General features: G+C 50.1%; 1 protein-coding gene across 1 annotated transcript in view; it reads right to left on the reverse strand.

Annotated features, from left to right (window-relative positions):
* The window catches only part of Cemip (cell migration inducing hyaluronidase 1), a 140760-nt gene that overhangs the window by 50486 nt on the left and 65892 nt on the right, over positions 1 to 24382 (reverse strand). The window contains exons 2-9 of the mRNA XM_005357690.3: positions 12778 to 12887; positions 9825 to 9971; positions 9227 to 9365; positions 7942 to 8178; positions 6840 to 7019; positions 3974 to 4044; positions 2627 to 2722; positions 2066 to 2187 (exon numbers count right to left, since the gene is read on the reverse strand). Of these exons, the coding sequence (XP_005357747.1) occupies positions 2066 to 2187; positions 2627 to 2722; positions 3974 to 4044; positions 6840 to 7019; positions 7942 to 8178; positions 9227 to 9365; positions 9825 to 9971; positions 12778 to 12887 (1102 nt within the window). The remainder of the gene's footprint in view (positions 1 to 2065; positions 2188 to 2626; positions 2723 to 3973; positions 4045 to 6839; positions 7020 to 7941; positions 8179 to 9226; positions 9366 to 9824; positions 9972 to 12777; positions 12888 to 24382) is intronic.

Below are 24382 nucleotides of genomic sequence, written 5' to 3' on the forward strand. Positions count from 1 at the left end.
GAGAGAGAGAGAGAGAGAGAGAGAGAGAGAGAGAGAGAGAGAGAGAGAGAGAACTAGACTTTTTAGGAAAGATTATTTGTACCTAATGGAGCCACAACTTTGGCTTGAAAGGAGGTCGCCCAGATATGCATGCTAAAAGTCAATTAAATTCCAGCTCTTTCCAAGTCACGTGGGCACGATTTCCATGGTCTCTGCAGCAGCTGAGACCAGGTTATAAACTTGTCCCTAAGGGGACCCACTAAGGCCCAAAGAATTCATCACCAAGTTCAAGGTCATCAACTGTTAAAGAAGCCCTGCTCCTCTGGCCTCAGAACCCCACAGAGCCAGCTCCATCTTCAAGGGAGTCCTGTCGTACTGACAACAGTAATGGGCCCTGGCTCATTCCTTACCCATTAGGACTGGATATTTATCATGGGAGAAACACCAGAAATGATTTCAAGGAACTGCTTAATTACAGAGCTTTCTCTTTTAATGACCTCAGTCTTGGATAAGGAAAGAGAGAGAGAGAGAGAGAGAGAGAGAGAGAGAGAGAAGAGAAGAGATCTATCACTGCTAAATGGCAAGAATCTCTAAAGAAACATTATTATTAGCCTTGCTTGCAGATAATAAAATACTTAATAATATTATCATGGTTAGCAGTAAATTAAAATACTTTTGAACAGGGCAGGGTGTCACTTGCTTTTAATCCCTGCACTCAGGAAACAGCGGCAGGCGGGTCCCTGTGCTGGCTTGGTCTACGTAGCGAGTTCAAGGCCAGCCAGGCTGGTGAGACCTTATCTCAAACCCTTCCCCCAAGTTTCTGAATGAAATTTGTAGAGAACATTCAGACGCCCATGAATGGAGTCAGTGAGCCCGTGGAACCAAGTTTTGAGGGAACGTTTATGATCCCTAATTTTGCACTGAGCCATGAAGTCAAATAATCTGATGGGCCTCTACAGCCATCTGTAGGCTGTGAACAGACCGTGAACACAGAATGAGGACATGGGGTTTAAACGGACTCTCACTCCGAGGGTGGTAGAAATACAGAGGCCACCCTGAGGAGACATGCCACTGCGGGTACTTCAAATGGTCACTGGTGCGGAGGGGTGCCTTCTCAGCTAACTCAGACCTCTCTGGCTTCCAGGCCAGCTACTGCGGGGGTCGGGTGGGGGAGGGGGGGCGGACAATGACAATCCCGGGAGCTGCTGCCTCTCGCTTCCCCCGTTGCCTTCTCCAGTCCTGTGGAGGCCACAGATGTCTGCCCCACCTTGTTCCCAGAGAACCTGATTATGTCCACATGGAACAAGTGTCCCAGAGCCCATGTCACACGCAGTCCCGGGCAGTGGGAATGATACAGCCATGATGAGGGCTTAGTGGAAGCCCCAAGGAAGTGGCAGGCGACAGGCAAAGAAAAGAGGCATATGTGAGAATCTTTTTGTTTCAGTGTGTGTGCCCAATGTGACAGTCATCCCCTCCTGCAGGTAGAATAGAGTCTGAGTGGCGGACTCTGAATGGTGACTTCTATACACCTTAGAGGGAGCAGGGAGGAGGGCATGCTCTTCCTCTGGGTTGCTGGGCATGGCTACACTTCATATCCTATCTGCCCACCGTCTACTCAAGAGCCCAAAGGGCATCAGAGCAGATGAGAGACGTGTGGGCCAAGCAGGCCCCTGCAGCTGGCACTCTCTGATAATAAGGATCAGGAACTCAGAGGCAGGTGTGCTGGAGTCTTAGCTTTCAACAGCTAAGGAACCTTTGTTTCTCCATGGTGGGAGTAGAATAATTAACCTCCTTCAGAGGAGGGGGGGTAGACACTCATACCACCCAAATGACAAGAAAAGGCTGCGGCCGGGCGGTGGTGGTGCACGCCTTTAATCCCAGCACTCGGGAGGCAGAGGTAGGCAGATCTCTGTGAGTTCGAGACCTGCCTGGTCTACAGAGCTAGTTCCAGGACAGGCTCCAAAGCCACAGAGAGAAACCCTGTCTCGAAAAAACCATAAAAAGAAAAAAAAAAAAGGCTGTGGCCCACAGAGCTTTCTTCAAAGCAGAGTCTTGGGGATTTCCCTGGCTGTTGTGAGGGCGGTACCTGTATGTCAATGGGTCGATTGCAGATTTTTCCTGGGTAAGCCGCTCGGAGATCTGAAATTTTCTCCCCACCTTTGCTCTGAGGTACCTTATCATGGTTGAACCACTCCGTCCATTCCACGTCTAGGCGGAAAGCAGAGACAAGGTCAGAGGAGAAGCCGCTCCTATGGACACTTCTCTTTTGCAAAGGCAGCATTAGTTTCCTGTTACTACAAAATCAATGAGCAAGATGTAGAGAAATAATAACTCACCCAAAAACCCGCTCCCAAAGCCCATCACTACCATGGCTGCTTCCCGCAAGCTTCTATGACCAATACCACAATCTAACACATAAACTAAATGCCACAAGCCCCCGTGGAGGAGCCACACAAATCTTAACCACTGGGGAGAAAGCTTGTTGACAGTTCCCCCATGTGGCTTGGTTAATCAAAGACAACTCTGTTGCAATTTCTTCACTGAAGCCTAGTAATATGTCCCTGCTGGTGTAAGAGAAATCCTTGCTATACCCAGCCTGGGCTGCTGCTAGCTGGTTTTACCAGCCCGCCTCTAACAAACCCCTCACCTTGAACCCATTCGCTGGTTGAAGAAACATTGAAATGTTCGCCATGCTCTGTCTGGAAGAGTTTGAAAACCCGGGCAGCAGCTGAGCCTTTGTGACCTGTCAGAGACACCAGACACTTGAGGAAGCAGAAACTCCGTGAGGAAGCCCTCACATCTGTAGATCTTTGATTTAATTTAGATTGGCTTTAATGTTTGTTTTGTTCTGTTTTGAGACTGGATCTCAGGTAGCCCAGGCTAGCCTTGAATCACGTAGTCAAGGATAACTTGAGTTTCTCTTCTTGCCTCCACCTCCCAATTGTCGGGATTTCGCCCAGTGTGCACCACCAAGTCCAGCTCACAGTGGATTTTTGTATTTTACTCATGGTTCTCTTGAACCATTTCCTTAAGGAATTTTAGCACCCTAACCAGATTATTCTTGTCATTTGGAAAGAGGTTACATTCATTTTTTTTCTTCTGCGGGTCAGTTTTGAAAGCTCAGTTGCAACTTTCTGTCAAATAGAGAGTTGAGAGAACCTGTTCTTTCTCATGATCTGAGTTCTGCCTTGGGATTAGAACCGGCAGCTCTCACCCCATCTGCATGTGGCAGAGGCTACGCTGTACGATAAAGACCCTCTACAGGGCTGCCGATGTAGCTTAGGTGATAGAGAGCTTGCCTAGCATGCATATGCCCTGTATTTATGCCCAGAGCCACATAAGCTAGTGATGGGGGATGTAGACCTGTAATCTCAATACTCAGGAGGTGGAGGCAAGAGGACCAGAAGTTCAAGGTCATCCTCTGCTGCCAGGGAAGAGGGCCTTGGTCCTGCCTCACGTGATGAGACAGACTTTGTGGACTCCCCACGGGAGACCTCACCCTCTCTGAGGAACGGATGGGGAGTGGAGTGGGAGGAGGAGAGTGATTGGGAACTAGAATAGATATGTAAAATAAAAAAGATTGTTTTAATTAAAAAAAAGGGAAAAAAAGAAATTGAGACCATCTTAGGCCACACAAGACCCTGTCTTAAACAAACAAACAAACAAACAACAAAACCTTTCAATGGCTTCTAGTCCTTACTATTCCTCTGGAGGCCTCCTTCCTCCCAGTGCTTAGCTTTTCTTTGTCAGGGAATAATTTTTTGAGAAGTTATTAACAATTCTTTGGAGATGTTCAAATTCTAGGGAGAAATCTATTTTCCTCCAGCACGGACCTTTGTCCCTGCCTCAGAATGTAGTAACTCAAGTGCCCAGAGTCTCGACTGGGCCCTGGCAGATAGGCAGCTGTGTTCTAAGAGTGGTCACTCACAACCCACACAGCCCCTGGTCAGGGAGACAGCAGAGGGGCCCGGACCTCCCACCATCCATTCATTACCTTGGTATTCAATGTGGTCTTCAACTGAAGAGGAGGGCTTGCCTTTCACAGTGATGAAGCTCCAAGGGTGTCTGAAAAAAAAAACAAACAAACCAGGAAGTCAGGTTTTTCACACACTGGAGCCTGCACTTGGGCAGGCAGAGTGAAGACAGGGTTCCATAGTTGAGTCTCCCTAGCTGCTAGAGGAATTTACCATCCACTCATGGGCTTCCTTTCCCCATAGAACAAGAACCTTTTTTTTTGCGAACACAAGGGTGCCTGCTTCCTCACCAGCCAGCTCGCCTGGGCCTCTGCACCCTGGAGACAGCTTTGACTCAGTGCTGGCATGAATGGGTATGAATCACAATCAAACAAACACGCCAACAACCCAGCGGTGCCACCCGCCAAGCCCAATTAGATCCTGCAGCAAATATAGAAGCCTTGTTCTGACAGAGGCGATTCCACGTGTGCCCACTGCCTCCAAGAGTTGAGCTCTAGAAAAATGGCACCGGATACTGTGACCGGCCACTTAGCCACCTGCCTTAGACTTTAGAAAGGAATGAAATACGTTGGCTTAGTGTGCTGGGAAGGGAAGGAGAAAAAGATTTATGATTTGGGAGGTCATGTGGCCCCTTCTCTTTGGGAGTGTGAACTGTTCACAGGCACGTTCCTTAGTGGTCTTTGCCTTTCCAGCATGCCACGCGCAGTGGCTGGGGTAAGGGCTCCACCTTAAACACATCACCCTAGCATGTTGAGTGTCTATACTGTAGGGAATTAAGAAATGGTAAAATGACCCTCTGAGGTTTCTCCCGGAAGCGGGTCCGAAGCCTTTACCCCCACGAGAGAGGAGCCCTCTCTAGAGCTGAATGAAGAGTTATTCTGGGAAGAATTCCAGCTCGGTTCACTCCAGTTAGCTTATCTGAGAAAGGCTCATCAGATTTTCTCATTTATTTTCTCCACTTCATGAAACTTAGCATAAAATAACTCAGTTTGAACTATTTGGATTCCTACGGCTTCCACTTCCCGAGGGAGACCCTGCGGCATGTCAAACTTTACACAGTGAAATCAGTCTGCCTTTCTTCTGAGAACCAGGCTCTTGCTGAAGAGCCATCCCCTGAGAAGGCAGCAGTTACCTTTGCAGGACAAAGCAAAATAAGATCTTGGTGTGAGAAGCTTCTGATTTTGCTTGGACCTCCTGTCTTGGGGAGTCATTCCTGACCCATGCTCAGGTTGAGGATTCAGCCATGTCGCGCTTTTACTGAAGTCTTTAACTGGCTCCCCATTGCCCTTGGCATCAGCACAGAGCCATTGACCCCCCAATGCCAACCCTGAAGCCTTGTCTCTCCTGCCCACCTTGCATGCCTATCCCTGCTCCGTCTTTCCTCGCTCATGAGAGCCACACGCTCCCTCGCTAGAGCCACTGGTTTTGTAGCATCGTCTTGGCCTCCTCCCAGCTGTGATTTTGCGCTCAGCTTCCCCTGCCTGCTTTCTTGTTCTCTGTCATGGGTACCATTCATCTCCATCTGCTCATGCAAGCTCAGCAGACCCAGCCAAGTGAGTCCCACCGATATCTCCTCCCTATTTCCCGAACAAACAAATGAAGGGGACCATTCCCAGCACATCTGTCAATTTTTAGATGCTCAGCTCTTATCACTCAAACCTACAAAGGAAGGGGGGGGGGTGCGGTCTATGTAATTCCTGCTTGCTGTGGCCGGGAGGAAACGTGAAGGTTCCCACTGTTCCAGCGACTTTCGTTTGTAAGGACAGAACAATCACGAACTGTGCCAGGCAGGGTGACAACTATATTATTCATATTATCCCATGAAACCTCTGCCAGCGTCCTTTGAAGATAGATCCGGAGATACCCTATTCTACAGATGCAGGAATTAAGCTAAGAGGATGAGTCACTTGCCTGTGGTCACACCTCAGTGGCAAGGCAGGACAGACTCAAAGCCAGTCATCAGGAGCCACCACAACCTTCTTCTGATGAGGCCCTTCAGTAGCCACTCCTTTCAAAGTACCCTCTCTCTCGGCGTAAATGAATAACTTGACTTTTGGGTTTATGGTGTGGTGAAATGAAAGCGTGTTTGGCGTTGGCTGACAAAGGAGCCCTGCCGTCCCAAGATATCACTGTCATATTTGTCTGCTTGCGTTTCCTGCCCCAGTTCCCCTTCCAGAAGCTGCATCCAGAGAACACAGCCTAGGACCTGGGGTGTCCCTTCCAGCCCAGGAGATCTCTGTCCAGCCAGTTACATTACTATGCAGGCTAGAGAAGGCTCTCATCATCTCCGAGCTTGTCCGTATCTGGAGATTGGGAGTCACACTCTCTAACAGCTTTGGGGCAGAGCATCTCAACTTAGAGCCAGCTTAAAGGATCAGAAGATGTGGTCTTTGTGTGCCAAGTGGCTTCTTGCAGTTGTCCATGTGTGCTCACGCCAATATTAGGCGTGATCTTACAATCCAAAGCAAGTAGGACACACACCGGAGCTTGTCAGAAAGGCTCCCTTCCCTCGGGTATTTAGCAGGGTGGAGATACTTTGCATAATCCCTAAACCACTGTCTGCCAGTTCCAGAGGAACAATAGGAACCCTGAAAGGGTAAGCAGCCCTTAACTGCCCATCAGGGCTCTTACTGCCCGTTTCTCACTTAGGTCACTGAGTGCTTGTTAGTGAATGACAGACGTCAGTCCATATAGGAACCCATGCATTACAATAGGGGGACGTTCCTGTAAGGAAACCCAAGCTTCCTTTAGACACAAGCTCTTTGAACTTCACCCAGGGTGGAGGAGCGGTGTGCCCGCCTGCTCTGTGCTGGCACTCAGTGTCAGGTGGAGCTGGAGACAAACACCCTGGTCAGTTCAGTGGAGACCACAAGTGATGGACCGTACCTAAATCCAAGATGTAGGAAGTGCTTGCTGCCCAGTTTGGTCATTGCCTTCCTGGCTGTGTCATCCAGGTTCCTCGAGCCTTCATCATTCACTGCGACAGAAAGGATCCTGCCATCAGGCACCGCATTCAAATACTGGACCAGACGTTCGCTCTCCTTCTTGGATCTGTAGGTGTCGAACCTGCAAAGGGGAGAGACAGTAAAGATGTGGCTAGTCCTGGTGGCAGTCTAATGGACACAGAGACCTAAGTACATGTTTGTTTCAGCAAGGGGGATGCCGTCCAAAGACCCTGAGGACCCAAGTCTGTAACAAAAAAGCCGTCTTCACAGAGCAAGCCAGTGTGGGTACTCGGCTTGCTGTACAGATACCCAAGAAGGAGGGATCTGATTTGGCCATAGTGTTCATTCACCGGGTAAAATGCCTCAGAAATAACCACAGTGTTGGAGAGCTTGGGCTCTGGGGTGTAGAATAAGTCACATGCTTGGGGCTCAAATTTTTAATGTCCCCTTTCCTCCTGGGGGTGGTAGCTTATGTCTCTTGGAAAGGATTAACACCAGGAGAAGACCCAGACACTCAGAGTAGCAGGGATTTCTATCTTCTATCCAGACCAAAGCAACTCCTCCAAAGTCCTCGGGAATGACAGTGTGACTGCCTCAGGCAGTGTCTCCCTCCCTGGAGCAGCTCGTGTGTATGTCAGCGTCATTAAACTGGCACCTCTGATTCATACTGTAGTGGTGATAGACTCTTAACCATGTGAACACTGCTTGCTGCCTTTCTGCCTTTTCCTCATCCATTCTCTCTTTAAAAACATTTTGCTCTACTATAGTAAGAATTTTAATCAAGAAGCTCATCCTTTTAAACAAGAGTTTTAACATCCATTTAAACAACATGGTTGGTTTATTAAAAGAATGATGTTATAAAATTGATCATCTCTAACTACAGGTGTGTGTATGTGTGTATGTGTGCTTGCACGCATTTGTGTTAAATTCAGCTTTGCTGTGCAAATGCCACTCACTGCTGCATGCTGGTCCCTAGGGAAGCCCCCCAAGTTGGGAGAGATCCTGATCAAGTGAGTACATGCATAGAGAGAAGCCAACCTTACCTATCAGAATGGACGACTGTGCCTGACTTGGGGTCAATGACATGAACAATGACTCCACGGTGACCCCAGCTCCTTTCAAAAAAATATCCTCCCTCCTGCATGCCTCCAGGACGAAGGGTCTTGTTGAGAAACGTCCAGGAGAGTTTTTTCTGTCCATGCAACTCAAGAGTGCCTCCTCTGCCCACTCCAATGTACTTCAGGCCATAGTAAGGGTCGGGCTCGATGCCTTCATCAGCCCTGCAAGAGAAAAGCGGTTAGCCGGCACGTCTCTGCAAGAGGCTGAGCCCCGAGGGGACTGTCACTGTTCCCTGATCCCCACTATGGCCTCAGAGAGCCAGCTGCATTTTTGGTGATGATATTAGGCCTGCAGAAAAGCATTAGCAAGCTGACCTTCCCAAAACAGAGCAACAGTGAGCACCCAGGGTAGCAGTGCTTAGTAGACACTGGTCACGATCACAGTCTTCAGTGCTGTTTCTGTCTCAGTCCTTATCGGCTGTAGAATCACAGGTACTTTCACCGTGTGCCTGCCTACACTCAAACATGCTTGGCTACCACGTCTTAGAACTTTCAATAGCTTAAAAAGGGGTCACAGCCAGAGGGAAAGCCACGGGGAAAATTCCTTTCCCCATGCTTATTTTCTCCAAATAGAAGCATCCCCTCCTGGAGAGTGAGCAGTGCTCCAAAGACCCAGAAACCTAAGGGAAGCCAGAAGACTCAGAATCTCTCAATCGTTAGACACAAGCTGTAAACAGTTGCTGAGGTGAATGGAACTCTCTCGTGGAATTGCCTGCCTGTTGGGTTGGAAGCTCCATGGCTATAGTTTTTATGAGTCAGTACCCATGCTGTTGTGGCTTTTAGGAGATGCAGTTACTCTGATTCACCTGTGCTCTTATAGGTAACCCCAATAAACCTAGAGGTTCCCCCAAGCTAGACTTGGGTAGAATAATTTCTCTGGTCTGTCCTTGGTGAAGGGCATTTGCTCACACCTCCCTGAGAAGCATTGCACCCTGTTCTTTCCAGCACTAAGCAACCTCTTTCAGGGTCATGGAATGACCGGAAAGCTGCTGCCAGAAGCTTCTGTGATGCAGCTGCTCCATCCACGCTCCATCCACACCACGATGCTCACCCACTTCACCACGTCTATCTTGTTCACGGTTACAGTGGGACACAAGGGTGGTTCCTGTCCGCTAGAGAAGTCCAGACCTCTCGCCTCCCTCTCCACTGGAAAACCTCTTTCCCATCAGCCCCAAGAGCAGCGCTTGAACCCCGAGTAAGGTCATCCCACCTTCCATACAGCACAATACTGAAATTGCCCTCGAAAGGGCAGAGGGCACTCCCAGCATGCAGCTCTCCGCCGTCCTCTATCAGAATGTGCCGGGCACGCAGCTCGATGTGCTCATGGTGATCTTTGATGACAAGCTTGCCTGAAGAGAGAGAACGGGGAGGTCTGAGAAGACAAGAACCTTGGGTACTGTTAGCGTGGAACCCAGAGAAGGTTCCCTGCACCCCATTTCTCTAGGCAGGCAAAGGGGTCCATTTTCTCTGCACGCCTATGCCCACTTGTCTTGTGGAAGTTACTTTTCTCCATCATCTGCTTTGCAAGATATACCCAGTGGTCATCTGGTTCATTGCCATTGTTCCGCATGCTGAGTTCAGTTATCAGGCACGTCAGGGTGAGAATAACAGGTGCCTTCATTTAAAATGCTCTTTCCCTCCCCCAAGATTAGGCCATTTCTCAGCACTCCGAGTCGAAGGCCATCTCAGGTCTCCAGGCGCTCTGACCTGAACCTGACACATGGAACATTTGTTCTGCCTGTCTTAGCTCCTGGCCAGGTAGACCCATGTGTGGGGCTCTGGGTAGTGGGGCAGACAGGACAACTTACCTCCCTGCGAGATGGTGATGGAGTGGACGGTAGCAGAGGAGGTGAGCAGTAGACTCCTGCCCTGACTGATGTGTACGTGATAGTCTCGGTCATGGCCAGGGCTCCAAGGCTGCAGGTCAGGGTTCTGGTCAGGACATTCAACTGCCCCTGCCCAAGACAGTGACATGCCACCAGTCAAACTCACCAGTGTCACCAAGCGAAGGATAATGAATGGGTGGGTCGGGCAAGCACATCTCCACGGCACCCATTTCTTCTCTACCAGGGTTGGAAGCAAGTCCTTAGACACTAGAGAGATGCTCTCATCTGGGAGGCAGATACCCTGTACCCTGGGGTTTGGGTCACGCTTTTCATGACTTTATCATGTGACTCTGGACAGCCCCTCTTCCTTCTCTGATTTAGCTTCCCATTGGCCAGATGTGGAACTTTTCTGCCTGGTGGGATGTCTTGCTGTAGGCTCCTCTCAGGGCACTAACCCTTACCACTGGACATGTCCTTTGTAGGCAAATGACACCAAGTGACACATGCAACATTACTATAAGAGATACTGGCTCTGGCACAGCCTAAGGCCACTAAGCCGGGGCAGTCACCACGCTTGTCCAGGGCAGTCTTCTTCTTTCTGTTCTGAACTCCAGGAGCTGGGGGAGATGACGATTTTGCAGGTTGTATGGGCTCCCCAGGGTAGAGAGCCACCTGCTGTTGCTCTGAGGACAGGCTGAGCTTCCTGCCCAACATGCCCCAAGGTAGTCTGAAGCCAAAAGTGGCCAGCGTGCATGCAGTGATCTCAAGAGCCTGAGTGTTTAGTACAACAGGGGAGACTTCTGGATTTTTTACAAGATTTGCTAGGGATCATCTTCCCAATGGAAGATGCAAAGAGAGACATCTCTGTCTCAAGGAGTCAATTCTCAGAGCATGGAGAACAAATGTAGCCACCTGGAGTGCCCAAGGTGCAGATCAAGAACCTCCAGGGGAGGATGGGCTCCTGCGAAGTGAACAGCGCCTCAGGTCTCACCGCCTCACTTCCAAGCCAAGCCCACAGTCCTTCCCCGTCCAGGAATACGAGTTTGCAGCGAACTTTGCATCTCGGCCTGACCCTGTTGGGCCTGGTCCTACAAGCTTGCCCTTCATCGGGAGCATGAACCCCACTCTTCAGAAGCTCTGAGACTGTGATTACGATACAGTACTTCCAGGACTGGATTTGGTGGACCCTGGGTATTTGTGGAAGCTGGGTATTCAGACATGTGGATCAGCGAACAGCTGAAAATCATCTGTGCCAGCCCTGAAACATCACCATGGCAACGCGCTGATTTCTCTGACTAGGGCAGAGGCCTCCTGAAGCAGGCTATAAGGGAATGCAGGCTGCAGCTACTTGAAGCATGAGTGGCAGAGGTGATTTCTACTTCTCTCAGAGAACACGGACTACAGGGCTCCAGAGAGGGCACATCTCCCTTCCGAAGGGTTTGTTTGTAAAACTGGCATGTTGGAGAAGACACCCAGGAAGTATCTGAATATTCCTCTTCAGGTCGAATCACCCAAAAGATAAACCGAAATGCAACTTCTAGCCTGGAGTCAACACCCACTTTGGCCTTATTAATTGAATGAGCAGGTGAATGAACTCGGGCACTGAATACTGACATTATGGTGCCTACTTGCTACATCAGCCAAGAATTGAGAAGGTTTTGTAAGAGTCCACTGTGGAGGTAGAACGCTTCCTTCCTCCAGTGGGCTGGTAAGCGATAGAGTCCAGTGTGAGGTCCTTTATTATGGAAAAACTTAAGACTCGGTGAATAATCATAGCATTTTAAGATAAGCATGGTGGCCATGGTAGTGTTATTAAATCTCCATCCGGTTTCTAAGATTTGTGTCTGTGCCTCCCATGTCCTGCTGAAGGTGCCAGTTTTTTAATGGCTGTTTCCTATAGCCTGGCTGAAGTGTCCTGTGCTTCTAATATCTTAATTTAAAATCACGTAAAGATCAGCTTGGCACCATAAGGAAGAAAAAAAAATTCACACACAAGAAAAAAATTCAAATTACTTAAAGACAAAGTTGACAATATTGAGGTAGTAAAACAGATCTCTGTAGGGTACTGGGGCACATGTCTCTAACGTTAGCACCTGGGATGTCGGGGCAGGAAGATGGCAGGTTCGAAGCTATCCTGGATCATACTGAGAGAGAAACTGTCTCAAAACTAAACAACTAGGCATAGTAGTACATAGCCTTGATACCAGAGCTCCAGGGGCAGAGACAGGCGGGTCTGTGAACTTAAAGCCAGCCAGGGCTATCTTGTGAGGTCCTAATATATGTATGTATGTATGTATGTATGTATGTATGTATGTATGTATATTTTGTGAGGTCTTCATAGGTGTGTCAAATCAAAACAACAAAAAGAAAACACAATCTAACCCTCTCTCAGAGCATTGTGATTGAAGACTTCATGGGGCCCAGATCCTGATTTGATGACAAGAAGTGGGCAGGGCTTTTGAGCTCTGCAGCTGAGTAGCCCAGACAGAGATAGAAAGCTGAATATCAGTTGAATGCCCCCTTGCCCCTCCCCTTACTCTCCTGGACAGTCTTTAAATTTTATGTTATCAGGTCACATTTAAAAGGAAGATTCTTTTTTTCTATAAAACTCCAAATTTCTGTTCTCTTTTAAAAATTCAAAATATCTTACAACAGTGTCTCCCCTTCCCAATTGCCCAGCACTGGAGAGATAGGTACTCCCGTCAGGTAAGTCTCAGATCCGTGGAGATCCTCCCAACCAGGTTCACTTGCAATGGAGCTCGGGCAGACGCTGAGCTTGCAACCTGGGATGATTCCTAAAAAAACCTAGGGCAGGATGAGACTTGCCGGCAACCAAAGTGTTCGACAAGGACCCTACCCCAGAGACTCCCTGTGATCTCCCTCTCCCAGCAGCCTGACTGTAACTGAGGGAGGTCTGGGTTTTGTGGAATCTCACCTGCCGATGTGGCCCCTGAGAAGTCGACTAGGAGGAGCCAGTTCATGGCCAGCACGACCTTAAGGGAGACATGGTGCCTCCCAGCAGCCTTCAGTCTGACAGCATGCTCCCTGAAACGTAAGCACAGGGTCAGAATTGCATCCCCGCAGTAAGCACCAACAGGAGAGACAGAGAGTCACCCACACAGAGGCCAGAGACAGACACATGGCAGGACATCAGGAGAGGCACACCCCACGGGCCCAGAGCGGAGACCTTGTGAGTAGTTCCTCACCTACCATGACTCAGGGCCAGGCAGATCTGGACACGCCAACTCGGTCATCGCTCTGCCCCTGTCCTGCAGCTCTGAGCTAAGTTCTCCTAGAGCTCCCACCCTTTGGAATGGAGCCTTTCTACGTAGCCGAGAAATAAGAGAGACTAAGCGTAATTTGGCAATCCAATGCCACAGGCTGGCTGTGTGATCTCGGCTGGTGTGTGGCCTTCTCTGGACCTGGTTGTCTCATCAGGGATGTAGTAGATGAGCTGATTTTGAACTTGTCATTGTGCGCTACCCATCTGTCTTCTCTTTATACAGTAACAGAACCCCTGGTTTTTATCTGGGTGCCTGGTCACCTAGAATAGCCAGCACGCTCTTCAGTTTCCTTGAGGCCTTGGGATTAAGTTCAACTGATAAAACAGACTTTCAGCCATTGCCCTTAAGGGAAAGGAAAAAGGGTTTGTTTCCTTCCTTCCTTCCTTCCTTCCTTCCTTCCTTCCTCCCTCCCTCCCTCCCTCCCGCCTTTCTGCTGGCTGGCATGCAGATAAGATGGCTGGACCCCCAGTAACTCTCTGGCACCCATATAGTAGGAACCAAGCACTGAGAACGGTGATATAAATGACAAAGAACTCTGGGGCCAGAAGTAACTCTGGATAACAGACTTATTACTATGTCTTCTGCTAAGGAGACAATTTCATTTCTGTCTTATTAAGCTTGTGTTTTTAAGAGATCTGCTGTGATTTCTTTATTTTACTGTTTGCTTACACAGCAGGTGACTGGAGGACCCTGGATAAACATCAGGAAGGGGATTTTAACAACACCATAGAGATTGGTTTTTGTCTTTGTGCTCCCACACCTGGGCCTTGGGATGGGGTAACCCTAGTTTCTGAACCATCTCCCCTTGTCCTTCCCAATAGGCCTGTGACTGTGCCCAGAACAAGTAGACTTTATCCAGAGAAAGGGGCTCCCAGAGCTCTGCCTCTCAGGCCTGCTAGGTAGCTAATCTGATGCCCTTGACCTGAGGCCCAGGGAGGCTCTTTGTGCCAGCTCAGCGAACCGAGGCTGGTGGAGGGGGGAATCTTCGGCACAGGTGGGCTGGGAAGAGGGCTGGGAGGAAGGAGCCGCTCAGAATCAAAGCCCGCGTGTCTCTCTTCCAGCACCCCGCCTGACCCAGGCTGGCTCTGCCAGAACAACAGAAGCACCTGTCTCTGGTATCTGGGAGGCCACGGTTCCCATGGCTCCCAGGGAGGACTGCTGCAGAAGATGAAGAGGGATGGCAGGAAGTGGTGCATCCAGGCCTCGGGCTGGGGTGGGGGTGGGGAGACACAGCCCTCTTCTCAGGTCTCAGCTAACTTAGAAAAAAAGCAAAGGTCAAAGGTAGCTTGCCTAAGAGCCTTATACGCTCACTGTGACACCTGCTCCAGGGATGTTGATCCTGGACACTGGTACCCTCACACTGTAATGGAATCTGGGGCAATGGCACCAGGCGGGGGACTACTTCCCTGGCTGAACTTGTGAGGATCTCAGACTTTTGCACAGAGCCCAAGCCCCTCTGAGGTCAAGTGGCAAAGGTTGTTTCACTTCGGGGATGGATGTGGGGACACTTCCAACAGAAAGGAAGGATGTCCAGCGCCCTGACATTAGACCTTCAGATGTGTCCTCGCCAGTGTCTGAGCCACAGGAAGTAGAGAGGTCACTGTGCCCAGAGCTACCCCGTGCAGAGTGCACAGCCTTCAGGCTTTTCTGTACAGGGAGGGTCTCAGGACCTGGATACTGTCCAGCTGCAGTAGATTCTACAGACACCTAAGTCATTCTTGGGAACCGTTCACCTAGAAGGACAGTGTGTTCATCTGAAACTCCTGGCAGCAGGGTGGGAATGCAGCTTCTTGGTTGATGAGACAGGTTTGAAGCAGGTTTCGGCTGTGGAAGGCATTTGAACGGCTCACAGGGAACGATGCTTGGGACTTCTGGGAACAGCCAGAAGCTGCAGGCCAGTCGGCGGTGCACTGGTCAAGCTAAAGGGTTGCTGGGATGTTGGTCATGATGGGCTCAGCTGGCTTGTTCTCTCAAGAGTGTGGGAACCCCATCGACATGTAAGAAGAATCACATCCTTCCTCAGGAGACCTGCACCCCAGGGCATTATACGTCTTCACAGTAACAGGCCAAGTTCCAGATGTGTGGTGTTCCCAAGTCCAGATGCCATACCAGCCCTGGAGATTCAGAGATCAACAGAGGAGCAAGAGTGTCCGTGACTCCCAGGTACAGGGGCTTCGCGCATGCTTCCATGGCTGTCCTGGAGTCCCAGGTTGTCATCTGTAGAGAAAGCAGCGTGTTCAAAGATCCAGGGCTGGATTGGGGAGATGACTTAGCAGCTAAGAGCACAGGCTGCTCTTCCAGTCGACCCAGATTCAATTCCTAGCACCGACATGGCAACTCAACACTGTCTGAAACTCCAGTTCCAGGGATCCAACACCCTCATACAGATACATTCAGGCAAAACACCAATATCCATGAAATAAAAATAAATAAATAAATAAATAAATAAATAAATAATATATATATTTTTTTTAAAAAAGACCCTGTGGTGCCACCTGGTCTGGAAGCAGCACCCTAAGAAAGGAGACGGGAGAGTTAACAGATGGAGTCCTGATCTGAATCGCAGGGAAACAGGAAGTTGAGACCCTGGGAAGTCCCTTAGTCTGGAGCTCCCCTTTGACCTTCTCAGAGCACTTCACTGCTATAATCTACTTTGATGAAATGTGGGAGACATCAATGCAAAGGAGCCTGGGGTCCAGCAGTCCAGCCTGCCCCCCACCCCTCAGAGAGGTGCCCGTCGGAACCCTTTGCCTCTGATGCTGGGCATCCCTCAGGGTGCTCCATGAAGCTGGCCTCTTGGGCATGTTCCTCCTTGTCACAAAGACCCAAGCCCCTGTGGCTCTACCAAGCCAAGCCCCCCCCTCCCCGCTCCCTGAAACTGGCTTCCTAAGATGAAACACTGTGCCTTCATCTCCGGTCCACAGAAGACTAAGGGGCTGGGACACCTCTCCCACCTGACTTCCCTCTGCGTACCTGTTACCACGGCAACTCCTCCACGAGCAGATGCTCACCTGGCAGATCTAAAGAGGTTGGTTTTGCATTTCTTTTCTTTCTTTGTTTGTTTCTTTCTTTCTTTTTATTCTTTCTTTCTTTCTTTCCTTCTTTCCTTCCTTCCTTTTTAAAATAGGGTCTAGTGTATAGCAGGCTGGCCTCAAATTCACTGTGTATCAGAGGATGACCTTGACCATAATGTCTATTTGCCTCTACCTCCCAAATGCTAGAACAAATGTGTACTATCACTCAGCATTTATTTTTTTTGGGGGGGGGGACAGGGTCTATATAGCTCAAGCCAGTCTCAAAGTCACGATGTGTCCTTCCACGTGCTGGGATGGCACACATGTGCCTATATGTGGTTCTGACTGAGCCTTGATAATAAGCTTCCAAGTGAGGCCAACATGGCTGGGCAGTGGGCTGTGTTCTGAGTAGCAAGGATCTAGCTTAATCACATGCTCCCCGTTCTACAGGAGGACAAACAGACCCACTAGTAGGAGGAGGTGACTTGTGTTGAGCGGAATCAGATAAAGGAAAGCCTGACCCAGTATCTAATGGAGAATGTTTGGATCCAAGTGACGAGACACAAACCATCTTGTTCTTTGCTTGGGAGGGAGGAGGCACCAGAAAAACTGGGTGTATGCCTTTCCCCTTATGTTTTCCCTCAAGCCACGGTTTGGATTATAAACACAAGTCTGGGGTGCCTTGCAGGAGCTCAGATAGTCATATGTCATCTTTGCTCCCTCCCCCAGAGGAACCTCCTTTGATCTGGGAAATTCCCACTGGAGCCACCTGCAGAAGCCATGCCTGGGTGCTGTGGAACATGTACAATGGCTGGAATCCTCACCATGGACTCACCCACACCTAAGCACAGCATCGGGACCCCTGCGTGGTCCTCTGCAGCATCAGCTGCTCCTCACATCCCACCACCCCACACCAGCCGTGGTTGAGACTTCCCAGCCTTTACTGGCACGGCTGGGGAAAGCAGCTCTAGGACCCTGCTCCCCTCTACCTGACCTTGGGCAAGCGCTCCTGGCCTTGGTGCTCATGAGCACTGTGAGGGTGCCGGGGGAGAAGTAAGCCAGACCTCTGTCTTCAGGGATCCCTCCAATCCCAACAGACTAAGCAGAAAGCCCGACATTGAAAGGATGGACACAACCCTTCAGCAAAGCAGATACTTTGCAGTAAGAGCAGCTGCTTAATGCAACTTAGTTGGTTCTGAGGCTAACCCTTTTCCCTGCAAGACACAATTCTCTTTTCTTTTTCTGTTTAGAGCTTTCCATCCATTTCAGTATCTACTTATCATATATGGCCGTGTCAACTTAATAAAAGGGAAATAAAAAATACAGTCTCAGTCTCTCTCTCTCTCTCTCTCTCTCTCTCTCTCTCTCTGTGTGTGTGTGTGTGTGTGTGAGAATGCATGCAAGAATGTTAAGGCAAGAGCACAACCACCCATGCCATTCCTCAAGCACTACCTGCTTTACCTTCTGAGGTAAGGTCTCTCACTGGCCGAGAATCGGGCTACACTGTCTGGCCAATGACTCACAGGGATCTCTCTGCCTCTGCCTTCCCAGCATTAGACTTTCAGCTATGTGCTACTATTTCCAACATTGTACACCAGTTCTGGGAACTGAACTCTGGTCTTCATGCTTACGTGAAAAGCGCTTTACTGACTGCGCTATTTCCCAAGCCCCGACTTTAGTTTCTTAGCAACAGGAAGCGAGTGAAGCACCCTACAGCTGTGTGTGGTAGGGCAGCCACAGTGAGCATCAGACCTGAACAATTTACTGATGCTCAGCTCGGGTTTCCAGCCTTGGGGCTTAGTGATTCAGACAATGTATACCGAAGCAACGAGTCTCTTTAGAGCAATGAACTCTCGGTACGATGTGGGTCAGTATGGGTGCTAGCACTGACTTCCAAGTCTACAGACTAATCCAATCAGAAACTGTGCTGGTAGGGTCCCATAACCTTCTCTGACAAGTCCTCTAGGTGACTATGATGTGTGCAGGGTATTGATTTCGTTAAAAAGACACACTTGTCAACCATTCGTTAGGTGTCAGCTTGGTGAATGTCTGGCATGGTGTTGGCTAAGTGCTGACATTCCCCGGTGCATTACAAGATAAGTTCAAAGAGAGGCCTCTGATGGGCCACTTGAGTGGGAACTTAGTCCTGTAGCAACCTGAGCTTCAGTTCTGTCAAGAGCTGTCAGGTGTGGTGAGATAATCCCCCTAGGGTGTGTGGCACAGTGCAGGTCCAGGGTGACCCTCCCCGATGTTGGTATGTCACCATCACCCGGGTCTGGCTTGTTTCACCGGCCAACCTGGATTGCTAAACAGGGCTGGTACGCTGGTCCCTCTTTCAGTAGTGGGCTGGTGGTACCAACTGAGGAGCTGAGAGGTACTTCTAAGTAAGGAATGCTTCCTCCAAGCTTGTCCCCAGGACCGCCAGCAGGAACCAGCAACTTAGGGCAGGATGTTTATGGAATGAGGAGGAAATACAGAAGGACCTAATGGGATCCCCACACTGGGCTCCAGGCAAAGGTTCTGTCTGGTTAATGCAGTGTGGCAAACATGCCACTTGGGGTCCTAACCCCTGATGGACCCAGCTTGTTTACAGGAGAGGGTACAAGAAAAGATAGGAGCTGGCCTTCCACCTCAGAGGCTGGGGTAGGGTGCCAGAGAAGGCCACTTCTCTGGTCATTTACATTTTAAAATTTACATTTTTAGCTTTCTCAGACTATCGAATCCTGGGGGCTTGGCTTGCCCCCTGCAGTCAGGCAAACTCCAACTCCCAAAAGAAAGGGAGAGAGATGAAAATCAAAGAAGAAAAAGACCCTGCCCACCTGACTCAGCATCACAGAGAAGACACACAGGGCACCATGAGAGCAGATCTGTCAGGCTCCAGCCTACCTCCCGCGAGCCTTGGAGTCTGTGATTGGCCTCTTTAATCTAAATGTCCCTCCAGTTCACCTGTCACCCCAGCTGCCACTCTGCACATTTTGTAATTTGGAGTTGAATATTTTGTGTCTACCTCTGAGTTCTCCCTGACTCTAGAGTCCCCATCTCTGCTTCTTACTTTGCATCTATGGGTTACTGAATGGACTCGTGTGTGTGTGTGTGTGTGTGTGTGTGTGTGTGTGTGTGTGTGTGTGTGTACACCCATATGTGGGTGTACATGTGTGCTTCTGTGAAGAGGCCAGAGACCCAGGTCTCACTAATTAGGGGAAGCTGGCTGGAAGCAAGGTCCAGGGAACCCTGGTCTGCTTCTCTGCTGCTGGGATTATAAGCACTCACGGCTACATGGGCTTTCGATGTGGATGCTGGGATTGAACTCAGGTCCACCTGTTTGTGTGGCAAGTATTTTATTGACAGCCCTAGCACCCTGGCCCCTGATTATAGCTTCCCTTTTGAGGATTTCATTTATCTGTGAGGTTGTTGTGCCTTTCACTTTGGGGCATGGTTGCCTGAGTGTCGGGACTCCAAAAACTCAGTTCTTTAAAACAGAAGGCAGAAGCTCCAGGCTGGGCAGACAATGGCGGCCCAGCCAACACTGAATGAGCAATGCGTTTGCCAACCCTTCACTGAATCACCTCATCCCTCTGTAACTCTGGACTCTGTTCACGGCTCTTAATAAAACAGGTGGGTGTAATTTTGAGGTTGAGACTGGATCCATTTAAATAAGAATATTATTTCTTCTCCTTCTGCTCTCCTTCTGTCATTTAAGCCTTCCTTTCTACCTGTGGAAAATAATGTCTTCCCTATTCAAGTTGGATTTGACACCCCCCCACACACACATCATGAAGCAAGAGAGGAAGTTCTTGGTTGATACAGTTGCCAAGTCCAAGGTCAGCTTGTAGCACAGCTAGGGGTAATTTGAGGTTGCTGCAGGGAAGGCTCTTGGCCTCTCCCAGCAGTTCCAATATTCTCTACAGAGACCACTTCATGCTATAAAAGTTAATGAGGTATCTCAATGCTCCCTTCTTATTCCCCAATATTTGATGCCTGACACACCCCTGAGACTCACTTGCTCATGTAGGTAGTGTTGTCTTTTTTCTTTGGGGTGTGGCTGAGCTACCTGCTGGGTGCCTGCACACACCCTGTCCCCAGCTCGAGCTGCAAATGCCGGAGACTTCACAGCGTGCCTGGTACCCAGGGCTCCCAGAGTTCTGCCTTTTCAGTTTCTGGTTCTGTTACCACTAGCTCCATTCAGGGTGCTGGGACATTCATCCCCAGGGGAGGAGTGGGGGAGAAGGGGGGGAGGGGTAGTGGCTTCCTCCTATCTCACAGTGAAAGTTGCTGCATCTCACTGGGATGGAGGCGGAGCCTGAGCTGGGTTTTCGTCCCACCAAGGCATTGGAAAGCCCCTAGAATGCTGCGCTCAGTCCACAGAGGTCTGGGTAATAGAAACTGCATGGGTACCTGAGCTCCCTTTACCCTAAGGCCCTCCCCACAGTCCCTCCTATTCTGACCTTTTGTCTGTACTGTACTTGACAGCTTTTTCCACTGTGACCTGCCTCTCTCAAGGGCCTTTTGTCCTTCGCTGCATGGGAGCATCTTTCTAGTCTTCTCATCCCATCAAATGGGTATAGAAACGTGACTCAATTGAAGTCGAACTACCCAGCCCAGGTTCCTCCGCCTCCTTACAAGTCTGTCGAATCCAGCAGAAATTTGGAGACAGGCGCTGTCACTGGACTCAAAGGCCAGTTGCCCTAGACCTCAGTTGCAGCTTCCTGAGCTTTCGTCTGCAGGCTTATGTTTCTGGCACGCTGGGGGAAACTGACTGCGGCCAGGACACATAAGGCCATGAGCAGCTGGCTGGATCACGGAACGCAGAGAGTTCCTGTGGGCCAGAGAGGGGCGCTGGCCTCGTGTCTTTGCTGGCTCCGAAAGAGACGGCGGCGGTAAACACTTCATCAGCTGTAGTTCTAAGTGAAAATCCTGGCATCCGCCATTGAGTCAGTATTCCTCCTGGCTTGAGGGTGCCCTGTGCGTGCCCGCTTGTTTCTGAGGCTCAAGGAAGATTTCTGCCAAGTGCCCCTCCCCGTCACCTCCCATCAGGCTGGAGAGACATGCTGTTCATCTCGTGTGTGTGTGTGTGTGTGTGTGTGTGTGTGTGTGAGAGAGAGAGAGAGAGAGAGAGAGAGAGAGAGAGAGAGAGAGAGCGCTGTCACTGTAAAGAGCTGACAAGCATGCATTTCCTCTCTCATTCCCCAGAGATCTAGTTCCTGGACAGGCCCAGTCTCCTGCCCTTGGATACGGATGCAGGCAGACTCCCTCACAGGCACATTGAAAAAAGGAAGAGTTTTTTTTTTTTTTTCTACCCAAACAAAGGAAAAGAGTTTTCCCTTAACCACCAATACTACGGGCTACTAATATGCCAGGGGCTTCACAGCAAACAGGTCTCCAGGTCTCTGTGCACACTAGCGGATAACCTACGATTCAGTTGAGCCCTGACACTGTCATGTGTCACGTGTATTTAGCACCCAAGGGGCTGAAACCTCTTTAAACACAGAAAGGGCTCATGATGGCATTTAGACAACCATACTGAGCTTCCTTCACACTACTAAGTAGCTAGTCCGGGCAGGCTCAACACCTGCAATTCCAGCATCCAGGAACCCGAAGCAGGATTGCTACAAGTTTGGGGCCAACTAGGGATCCCTATCCAGAACCCATCTCCAAAAATATAAACAAACCAACCAGTCAACAAGCAAATTAAGCAGAATGCTTCTGGGAGCAGATTGGACAGCAGCCACATACATACACTCAGGGGATGGGTGAGCATGTGCGTACGGCACGAGGACGTCATCAGACGAAGGTCCAGACGCGATTTGGAATGAAGGTGATTCATTTGAAGCCTCAGAGGTTGGTGGAAGGGCATACTGTGTTTCATGTGAAGGAAGTAAGGGAGCTGGGCAGGAAGGGGCGGGACTAAGAGTTCAGAAAGGACAGCACCAGGCCACAGGCTTCCTAAGTCCCAGAGCATGCTGGGGCCTTGGCTTGCCCTCTGTTTCTTGATCTTCTGATGTGTGTGCATGGGGCGAGGCCACCTGCATGGGCTCCGGAGGTAATCCGTGAGTGGATCTATTGGCTGGGTTCATTGAGAGATGGCTGCATGCCCCGGTAGAGGAAGACGCCGTGGGCTGGAGTTATTGAAAACACTGGTTCTCATCCCAATGTGGCTGGCAAGTGCCTGCTTCAACGCCATGAGAGCAAAGTGCTATCAGGGTCACCACACAGTCCGCTATTAGGGAAGCATAGAGATGAAAAGGGACAACCCTGGGACACCCAGATCCAACTATTCCTGAAGCTAATATTATCCTTGGAGTTTTCAATTGCATGAGGTAATGTTCCTACTACCTCGTGTTAAGCCAGCGCAAAATGCATTTCTGACATTCGCTATGGGAACGGTCCTGACTAGCAGGGAGCCAGAGGGAAAGCAAGATGAAAGTTCTTTCAGGTTTCTTTGATCTCATAAAAAGGGCACAAAAGACTTCCTCTCCCAAAATGCAGCATGCCTGTCCCCCAAGAAATGTGGGCCACCTCGGAAAGCAATAAACCAGCGCTGTTGCCGGGCTCGGTGGGACTGACCCGCAGACCTTTAAGTTTGAGGCCAGCCAGAGAACTTAGAGGCCTTGCCGTCAGATAAAATTGAAATTTAAAAAGTTGGGGGCAGGGGCCATAGCTCAGTGGAGAAGGCTGGCTTTAACTCTCAATACCATGGAAGAAAAGAAGTGAAAAGAAAAGCAAGATAATAATTTTCTGCAAGAACCGTTTACATCCCACCCCCACCCCCACCCCATCCCTCATTACAGCTTCCACAGACCTCCAGGGCGGATCCTAAGAGTTTTACTTAAGATCTTCTGGTCTTTCTCACACACCAGCGTCTGCTCCTGCTACTCTGTCCTGCTGGACTTTTCCTTGACAACGTGAAACCTGTGCTTCCCTAGGATCTTTTCAGTGTTTTTCCCATTACCTAATATCCTTTCCCACTCCCCCACCCCCACCCCAGCCTGGGTGCTCAGCACTCACCCCAGTTCTTACAGAACGTTCGCGGACACCCTCTTCCCACCCTGCACTCGGGACCCCTAGAGCATCTCGGTTGCTTTCTTTACAAACGTGGAGCAGATCAGGATTGTGTGAAGCTTATGAGGGGGAGGAACCGGGCCAGCTGTAAAGCTACTCAGAACCGAGTTCTGCCATCACTCGCAAGCTTTCCCCAGGTCACTGAGTGGCAATCCCTAGGCGTGGCTGTGCACACTGAACTTCAACTTGCTGGCCCCAGAGGCACCTTTCTTGCTCCTCTTGTCCCGCTGGAGCAGTCTGAGCTGCTGTCGTGCCCACTCTGTGGTCCCCCGCCCTTCTCCCGATAGCATCATTTCTATCATCAGGGTTACCACACATGTGGCAAAGGAGGTTAGTTAGAGCAGCCTCCCAAGGTAGTGACGAGAGAGGGGTCCTCAGAGTGCTGAGGCAGGCATGCACCCATGAGGAAGCCTTTCCAGTTGGGTCAGAACCAGAGGCCCCTGCTGGCCCCTGTTGGGTTGGGCAGGCAGGCTGGAAGGTCAGGAGGCAGACCTAACAGGCCTGGCAGCAGTTCAGAGAGCCAGCCTCCCTCCAGGCTACTGTTCTCAGACTCTCACAAACCCAGGAAGGGCCGAGACAGGGAATGTTTGCACAGCAGATAGGCCTCTCCGCGCCTCCCTCTGTCGCCTCCCTCTGTCGGCCGCAGTGGGTGCCAAAGGGCACGCCTGCCTTGGGCCCAAGCCCAACCCAGAGTACTCCTTTGATCTGAGAGGTTTGTCTTCCCTACACTATTTATTTGTAAGTAACTGCCGCGGTTTTCAACCACGCCAAATACATGGAGAGGAAGCTGGCCAGCAGAGCTCTACAACAGAAGCCATTGCTTCCCTCAGAGCCTGGCATTATTGTGCTACCTGCACCCCATCTCGCAGGCCCTGGGCTATGCAACAGACACCCACGTTCTCGGGAAGAAAATGACTTTTGGCAAGGCATGGCTGGAAATGGCAAGGCTCTGGGCCTCAGTCTTATCTTCCTGGGGAAGTGTGTACTTTAGTATTTTAACACTTGCTTAAGACCACGAGGTTGTGACTGGAAAACACAAGACATAGATGCTGCCTGCAGAAGCTCCCTGTCTGTCCCCTGCTCCGGGATCTCCTGCTCCTGGCTACCAGAAGACCCCAAACCTCCAAACAACCGCATCCTTCATCAATACAACATTCCACTGCGAAACGCTCAAATATACAGC

This window comes from Microtus ochrogaster, chromosome 22 (genome assembly GCF_000317375.1).
Source record: "Microtus ochrogaster isolate Prairie Vole_2 chromosome 22, MicOch1.0, whole genome shotgun sequence".
Taxonomy (NCBI): domain Eukaryota; kingdom Metazoa; phylum Chordata; class Mammalia; order Rodentia; family Cricetidae; genus Microtus; species Microtus ochrogaster.